General features: G+C 55.1%; 1 protein-coding gene across 2 annotated transcripts in view; it reads right to left on the bottom strand.

The window, feature by feature from the left end:
• The window catches only part of KCNT1 (potassium channel, subfamily T, member 1), a 34,228-nt gene extending 25,976 nt beyond the window's left edge, over nt 1-8,252 (bottom strand). For both annotated transcript variants that reach the window (XM_009998839.1, XM_009998840.1), the window contains exons 1-2: nt 8,104-8,252; nt 937-978 (exon numbers count right to left, since the gene is read on the bottom strand). In XM_009998839.1, the coding sequence (XP_009997141.1) occupies nt 937-978; nt 8,104-8,252 (191 nt within the window). The remainder of the gene's footprint in view (nt 1-936; nt 979-8,103) is intronic.
• Nucleotides 8,253-8,728: the final 476 nt, after the last annotated feature.

The following is an 8,728-nucleotide window of genomic DNA, read 5'->3' as shown; positions in this document are numbered from 1 at the left end:
CTGGGATGCCATCCCCGCAGGCAGCTCTCCTTCCCCTCCAACCCCCCTCAGCAGCTGGGGAGCTCATTTTCAGGCACCAAACCCAGCCCCGCAGAGCGGCGGGACCAGCCCAGAGCCGGGGACTGGGGATCCCTCCAGGCCAAAGAGCAGGGGCTGGCGATGCCCGGCGGGGCCAGCAGGGCCAGTTCAGCTCCAGGGCAGCTCTGGTGCCTCCCCAGCCTGGCGCTGGCCTGAGGACAACCCTGCTCAGGGTACCAGTGCACATGTGCCCCGAGTCACCCTCCCAGCACCTCTCCCAGCCCAGGCACCCGGAGCAGCCCCAGCCCTGCCCCCAGGCTCACAGCCAGGCCAAGGCTCCACTTGCTCCTAATGCAATAAGAATAATAATAATAACAATTAAGATGAAAGCCCAGAGAGAGAAGAAGCAACAGAATAACACACCAGGCTCGGTCTGGCTTGTTTGTTTCGCAACATGGGAGATTGACACTCAGGAGTCTGCTCCTCTAATTGCCTCTGCTGATGAATCTGGATTGTTTAATTAGAGTCTGCGCATGGAGCTCATAGCTGATGGGTAATCATCAACTTGCTGCCAAGGATATCCCTTCTCCCCCAGTAAACTTGTCTGTGGTGGGAACCATGGCTCTTCCTCAAGGGTTTCCTGGTCCCAACCCCAACTCCTTCGTGTCAAGAGCAGCGAAGAACCAGCCTCGTGATTATCAGCTCCCAGAAAAGCAGAACCATCTCTCACTAATTTAAAGCCAGGCCTGACCACTGCCCTTGGCAGCAGGAATTGCCCCAAGCACTCAGCTGCATGCACACATGCACCCCCAAACCCCTCAAACTGGGATGGAGAACATGGTTAGCCCTGGCTGGGCCCTGCTCCCCTGGCTCCATCCCCGCAGCTCCGGTGCTGGGAAATACCCCAGGTGAACTTACTGTGAGAAGGAGGAATCCATGCTGAAGTCCTCGGCGTGAGGCCTACGGAGCGAGAGCATGGCAGGAGGTGAGGGAAACATCCAGCTGCTGGGCAGGAACCAGCAGGGCAGGGCTGTGCCACCGGGAATGCCACTGCCCCAGGGACAGGGCGCTCGGCCGGGGGCTGCACCGTGTCCCTGCTGAGGTCTCCAGGGTGGGGATGCTGGGGATCTGGTGAAGCTCTGGTGGCTTTGCCAGTGTAAGGCCCTTTTAAGGACTCAGCTCCACAGATAAAGACATTTTTTATGCTTTTTTTGGAATGTTTTGGGTTTCTTTACAAGAGTGTCACCCAGGGCAGCGCTGCTGCGCCTCCGGTCAGGGCCACGCGCTGCACAGGAATTAGGTTTGGAAAGGTGCTGGTTGGGGTGATTTTAGAAGCCTGATGTTGTATTTCCTCTACACACACCTTCACAGAGCTGATGTTACACACGGGAGATGACCAGAGAGAGCAACATAAAATAACAGAAAGGCAAGATGAGGGTAAGATGGGGGGACATGGCAGGGGGAGAAAGAAGAACACAGAGAGGTAGGAGAGGGGGTGGGAGGTGAGGGGCCCGTGCTCCTGTACTGCACATCCCAGCCAGCCCCACAGGGCTGGGAAACACAGCCATTGCAGCTGCCAAGGAAAGAATTCCCTTTGCCAAACTGACTCTCCATCCCCACGGATGAAGATAGGTCCTGCAGGCCCTAGAGATCCCTGTCACCATGGCTCCTGGAGCAGCCAGAGCCCCTCCCTGCCACCCAGCACTGCCTCTCCCCTCCTTACTGAAAATGAGATTCAGCAATTGAGAAATAGAACCAAAGCAAAGGGGCAGTTACAGCTCATAAACGTTGTATTCATTTATTTATTTTGCTGTGTACTTTATGAGCCCCCAGCACTTCAGCATTGTCCAAGCTAAATAAAAGCAATAAATACCCATTTCAATTAAAACATGAGTCCAAAGGAAAAAATAATTCATCCCTCAGCTACAAGGCACACAGAGCAGCCTCCCTGCAATGTGATTTAGGTTCCTATTACTCTTCTTTTACTACCTGTGTGAAGGCTGCAGGGAGGAGCTGGCTGCCTATGGAGAGCACAGGCTGTGCCAACTGCACCCACCATCCCAGGTGACACCAACAGTGACATCCCCCAAGTCAGAGCCAGGAGATTCATGAGAGATGCTCAGTTTGGAAGAGAAGCTCAGTTTGGGAGGGATGGCCAGCCTGGGAGAGATGCTCAGCCTGGGAAAGATGATCTATCTGGGACAGATTCTCCATTTGGGAGACGCTGGGGGCCTCAAGGTGAGGGAGCCAGGCTGAGTCTCTGTGAAAAGGGGATTATAATCCCCTCCACCTGCCACCTTCCACTCCCACCCCACTAATTTCTAACTCACTGGTGCAGCAATCACGGAGCAGTCAGTTTGTTCCTACCTAACTGGTGTCTCACCATCTCTCCCAGCAATACCCAGCCCTGGTATTTATTAATGACCAACAAGCCAGACCTTCTCCTGCTGCAAACCAGAGGGAAGTGCAGTCCTAGACAGAAGCCCAGCCAGCTCAGCCTCCCAGATTGGATTAACCCACACGAGCAGCAGTGGTTGCTCAAGCCCCTCCACTCACCTTCTGTCTGCACAGGAACCTTTAACACCTTGTAGAGACATTTATGGGCAAGAAAGAGCAAATAATTTGATTTTCTCTTGATATACTGCCAGCTGGCAACCGAGAAGGGAGCACAGACAGGGGCTGACTTCAGCTGCAGCTCCCCAGTGCTCCTGAAAAACCAAACAGTGACAGCACATTGACTCACACAGCACAGTGGGGTCCTGCAGACCCAAAAGGTCTGGTGTGACCAGGGTCCCGGAGCACCAGAATGAGCTGGCACAATTCCCAGGGCACCTTCCCCAGACAGGGGAGCCACGGGCTCACCAGGTGAGTAAACAACTCACAAAAAGGCACCGTGAATAAAAGGGACTCCAAAGTGATTGGCAGGCCATAAATCTTCCCCCAACCCCCGGCTGTGGCTTCAGCTACTCGGTGCAATAAAATAGTGACCAGAAGGTGCTCGTGGCTTCCAACTGAATGAACACCTTCCTGCCAGCCAGAGGGGGAGGAAGGACCCTGAAACGTCACATGAAACCTCTCCTTCTTCCCACCAGGCACCAACATCCTCATAACTGTCTGTTTGCATGTGGAAAAGAAAATTAAGAAAACCAAAAATCATTCCAATTCTCATCTGAAAAGCAGTGGTTTTCCAGACCCCAGAGAGTTAAAAAAGAAGTTTCAGCTTGACAACATTGGTTACTGCAGAAAGGACCCATTCTCTGCAGGGAGCAGGATGGACAGGAGGATCAACAGCCCCATGGGGTGCCCAGCACTGCCCCATGGCTGAGCTGCCCCGACTGCCCCCCAGCCTCCCTGCCAGGCACCAGCCCCGAGTAGAGCCACAGCTCCAGCTCCAGAGGGGCTGCACAAGTGTCCCCCCCTTGCTGCTCCTCACCAACTCCAGTCCTTGCAGGACTCACCTGCAGTGTCACTTACCTGACAATTAATACAGATTGACCAGCAGGGGGGATTAGCAGGAACCCTTTTGTGCACAGTTTCACTCGTGAGGAAAGAGAAGATTTACCCTACACGGTTTCAGAGCCACTTAACTGAGTCAGAAAGATTACACCAGCTTTTAATGTGCTTTAAAGAGCCAGAGGAAAGAGCCTTCAGATTTAGTGCCCTTTAGCCCCCGGCCTCAAATGCCTTCAAAGCAGGGGCAGGGCAGGGGAGTTAAGATGAACCGAGTGAGGTAACTGCCTGGGGAGGCTCCCTGAAGTGATGCTCATCCTCTGAGACACAAGATGCACCACGGTTCCTACCACACTGACAGTGAGAAACTCATCCCCCAAAATAGCCTGATGTGAGAAGGACAGATGGGAGGAGACAGAAAAGGAAACTAAAGAGGGGGAGAAGGAACTAGCAAGAGGAAGGGGAACAGGAGAGGAAGAAGCAGGTGTCCTGCTCCCAAACGTGTGCTCAGCATCCCCAGCCCCCCGGCTGCAGGACCAGGCAGGGAGCCCCAGGGAAGGGACTCGAGCCCCTTTAGCACCCCTGCCCCAGAGGAAGCTGAGCAGGCTTGCTGCCCCACCCCACCAAGCAGCACCTCAAAGGGCCCTGGTTCCACCCCAGCAGCTTTTTCTTTCTCCCTCCTTGGCTTCCCTGCACACAACCCTGCACTGCAACCCAAACACACCAGACCCCCCAGCCCTGCCCACCAGCTCCCACCATGACCTGCCAGAAGGAAATGTTTGTCTCTCCCAGCAGGGCCTGCCCAAAAGGGGCCCTGCAGAGGCTGAGGCTGCTCCCATCCCCTTCCCCACTGCTGCTGCTGCTCCCAAGGATGGTCCTGCCTGGCATCCTGCTCCCACTGCAGCAGGAAAGTCTCCTCTGGAGGAGGAATGTGCTAATTAGTGCCCATGCCCTGATGGGAAGGAGGGAGCCAAACGGAAGGGAGTGAAAGCCCTGGTGTTTCTCACCAAGAAGACTCCAGCCACCTCATTGGGGTAACACAGCTGAAACCAAGTCCTGTTTGTTCCTGCCAAAAGTACCTCGAGCTGGGAGACGAGGTGAGGCTGCAGGAGGTGGGACCATGTGGCCTGAAGGAGAGAAAGGGAAGGATTCAACTGGGTGGAGGTGCAGGCATCTTCCTCTGGGATGCACACAGCAAAAGGCCAAGAGGAAACAGGCACAAGATGCAGCAAGGGAAAAATTCTTCCCTCTGAGAGTGATCAAGCCCTGAACTAGGCACCCAGGGAAATCTCCGGTCAAAACCCAGCTGGCCTGGTCCTGAGCCAGTCCTGAGCCAACTTTAAAGTTAGTCCAGTTTTGAAAAGGGGTTGGACCAGACCCCAGAGGTCCCTTCCAACCTCAGCTCTTCTGCAAATGTTAATTTTCTTCCCCAAGCCTCAGCAGTTCAGATTTCAGCTCTCAGCTCAGCAAAGGAGACCCAAAGAGGCAGGGCAGGGAGGGCACAGGCAGCACTGAGCCCTCCCTGGGCTTAGGACAGAGCTGCAAAGCCAGGCACCTTCAGGGTAAGTTTGCAGCCCCTTAAGAGCATCAGAGTGCCCCAGGGCAGGCAGCGCTCGGAGCTTTCCCTGCTTCCAGCAGAGCTGCACAAACAGGACATGATCATCTTGTAAAAATGTTTGTTTGTGTTTTTAAACCCACATCTCCGGTATCACAGAGAGATCAGCAGCCCATGAAATGGGATCCAACCACAGATACTTGCACATTCTGATGCCTGCCAGCAGCTTCCTCCCAAACACAGAGCCAGGAGATGGAGAGCACAGAGCAGCACTTGGCTTTTCTCTTTGTCCCCCATTGCACCTTCCTCTTTCACATGCCCCCCAACACAAGCCATACAGGACCAACCTGCCTTGGGCAAAGCCCAGCTCCTGGGAGGAAGACTCAACCTTCCAGGGCTTGCTCCATCCCATGATTGCTGTGTGCTGGGATGGTTCCAGTGCCCAGGCAGCAGGTCTGGTGGCAGAGCCTGTCCTCCCTGGAGCAGCTGGGGGCTGCCCTGCCTGCATCCCCTCCCCAGAGCAGCCCCTCAGGTACAGGAGTAGCTCCAAGCATCTTCAGTGGGAGCTTCTTCCACATGAGCAGCCCGGGCCAGTCCCATCTAGATGCCTGGTCCCATCCCACCCACAGCTCTGCAACGCAACATCCCTGTCCTGGATGTCCAGGGCCAGCCCTGAACCCCCTCTTTTTGCCTCTAGCTGTGGGATAATACCTGGCTCTGGTTTCTCTTCAGGTGATTTCAAATCCTTTCCTCCTGTTTTGACTGAGAGCCCCTAAAAGCTTTGAGATGCTGCAATGACTAAGAGACCCAGCAAGAAGTTAAATGAAGTAGGTGAAAATAAACTTAACTGGCTTCAGCCATCTAGAGAATTCATTTGCATCCCTGAGAACATCCTGTAATACAACATCTCCTTCCCCCATCTCCTGGCAATTTCACTCCCAACTCCCAGGGACAATTGTCGCCGCTAACTTGATAACTCTGCTTGTGTCTGGCTTTGGAGGAGACGAAGCATCTCAAAGATGCTATTCATCATTTCCCAAGCAATCTTCCTGCCTTTGTTGCCTGCACAGGCAGTGAAAGAGAAGAGCAAGAAACATAATCAATGGCCAGCTCGGCTGTCGGGAAGCGGCGCTGCGAGGAGGAGGAGAGCCCGGCAGGCGGGAATCCTGCCACTGCAGAGCATCAAACTGTTGCCATCAACTTCTCTTCCTCTGCCTTCAAGCAAAACACTTGAAATTCCAGCAAAACCTAGGGAAACAGGTCCTTTCATAATAGCCCTTTTATGAAGCCCTGGGGCACTCTGGGGTGCTCTGCACACTTGGATTTCTGGCAAGAGTCCAGGAAAAGGGTGGAGCTATGGGAATTTTGGAGCCGTTGCCCCTGCCCCAAGGACAGGGATGCCCTGCAGCATCTGTGCCACACTCTCCCAGGAAACCAAGAGGGTCAGACCTGGGATGAAGGTTTGACTCCCTGGTCCTGGGCAGGAGCCCACCAAGCCCACAAGAGCCAGGCAGGAGAAGCCTTTGTGTGTTGCAGCCCAGCTGACGGGCAGTAGTTGGGATGAGTTTGTGAGAGTCGCTCAGTTGAAAGCACGAGTCCTTTTTCTGGCCCCAGTGCCCCTGGGTTTGAACCCTGATACTGCTCCAAGGGGCACATCCAAGGGCCCAGAGGCAGCATAGTCCCTCAAAAAGCTTTGCCAACAGCAGTGCCCAGGATGGGCCTTCAGAGACAGACAGACCATCAGAACAGGCCCATCTTTGGTGGCCCTTTGAAGCAATGAAAACGAGACACAAACCCAGAGCGAGAGCAGCCTGATCTACACTGGGAGCAGACACGGATTCAGATCACCTGTCAAACCATGCTGAGGCCACACCAGCTGCAGGAGTTTTATCCCACTGCACCCACAGGGTGCCCTTCTGCAGCTTTCCACACCTCTGAGCCCTCGCCCAACCAAGTCCAAAGGCAACAGCCCACAAGATCCAAGTGTCCACTGCCTAGAGAACCAGCACCAGGGCCATCTGGAGAATCACACCCCTCCCACCAGCCCCAGACAGGCACTCCAGGTCCTGCTGGTGTGCCAGGACTGTCTCCCAGACCTGGGGACTAAAGCGTGTGCTGGGCACAGCTCGGCACGGGGGAAGGACCACGCTGAAGCTGCTGCAACACACACCTCCCTCCCTGGCTTCCCCAGCCACAGCTGCTCATCCAGGCTCATGGCCAACTTCCCCCCAGCCCACTGGTGAGATACAGGATGGGACTGAAGCAGAGGCATTCACTCCCTCCAATCCAAAGCCAGACAAGACCATGAGCAGCAGCTTTCCTACAGTGCTAATTGGCACTGGCAAGCAGAGCTGGAAACGGCCCCAAATCACCTCCTCGCAGATGTACAGCACAGAACCACGGGTGAGACAGGTTTTCCTGGGAAGAAAGACAGCATGGATGGGCTGGAAGGCTGAAGAGATGGGAAATAATGAAACAGAAAATGGAATGGACAGAAGAAGGACTGAATTACTGACATCTGCATCCTTGTCGTAACCAGGAGACCTGGCTTCTCCTGAAGCTCTGTGATGCAAGTGCATTTTTACCCTCCTGAAAAGCAGCTGGTCCCTCTGCACACACCAGCTCTGTGCTTGCAGGAAGAGGCTGCAGCAATTGGCATGGCAGCTTTTTCTTTTTTTTTTTTTTTTCTTTTGCAGTTGCAAGTGAATTATTCCCTCGATGAGGGACTGAGCATCTCTTCTTCCGTGCAAACATGGTGCTTATGTGCAGTGCACAGCAGTGTAAATAAGCCTCAGCCTTCTACTGCACAGAGAGGGTGCAGAGTCAGTGCCCAGGGGTGTGTGGCAGCCCCCCCAGACCCAGACATGCTTTTGGCATAGAAAAAAACCCAAGCAGCACTTATAAAAAATTCAAAGGAACTGGCTTCCTTCTGCTCCAGCCAACCTATTTCATAATGCAACTTGGGAGCCGGGTTGGATCCACCACCCCTTCAGCCCCCGGAGCCACTAACCCTTCTCGTTCCAAAGACATAAAGGTGCTGCCCCCCCCGTCCCCCCCAATTCCCCGCAGTCCTGAAATACCTTTGTCCGACATCACTCCCCAAGGATCCCATCCTCCGAGCCGGCAACAAGGGGCTCACCCCGTGCACATCCTCCGCGGTGGCCGGGGGGACAGTCTTGAGGTGGGAATGGCTGTCGGAAGGGGAATTCCTCAGCTTGGCTCTGGCCATCCCGCCCGCCGGGGCGGCCCCGCTGCCTCCCCCGGCCCCCCCGGGCTCCCCGGTGCATCTCAGCCCGCCCGGAGCTGCCGGCACGTACCATCTCCTGCCTCCTTCCCTCTCCCAGCCGCTCAGTGGAACAATCCTGCCCTGCACATTTATTTCGGTGCTGAGGGGAGTCGAGGCAAAACCCCGGCCTCGCCGCTGCAGCGAATTTGGTGCAAAACCAGCGAGAAACACACCCCGATGCAGCAGCCGGAGATGCTCTGCTTACAAAACCGTGTCAGCGCCTTCGCCGCCTCCTGGAAAGAAATCCCGGCTTTGCTCTTCTCCCCACCAGCAGGGCAGGGGCTGAGGGATTATTTTTTCCCCGTCCCTGTTTTTCGGTAGCAGCGTGAGGGGGAGGAAGCTGTTTTATCTCATTCCTCTGCGTGGAGCAGCGTGTGGAGCTCAGGGCAGGGCCGGCAGGTACCCAGGAGCAGGGCAGG

Source organism: Chaetura pelagica, unplaced genomic scaffold (assembly GCF_000747805.2).
Source record: "Chaetura pelagica isolate M959 unplaced genomic scaffold, ChaPel_1.0 scaffold405, whole genome shotgun sequence".
NCBI classification, from domain to species: domain Eukaryota; kingdom Metazoa; phylum Chordata; class Aves; order Apodiformes; family Apodidae; genus Chaetura; species Chaetura pelagica.
Note: the sequence above shows the minus strand (reverse complement) of the source record. Positions and strands in the feature narration are given on the sequence as shown.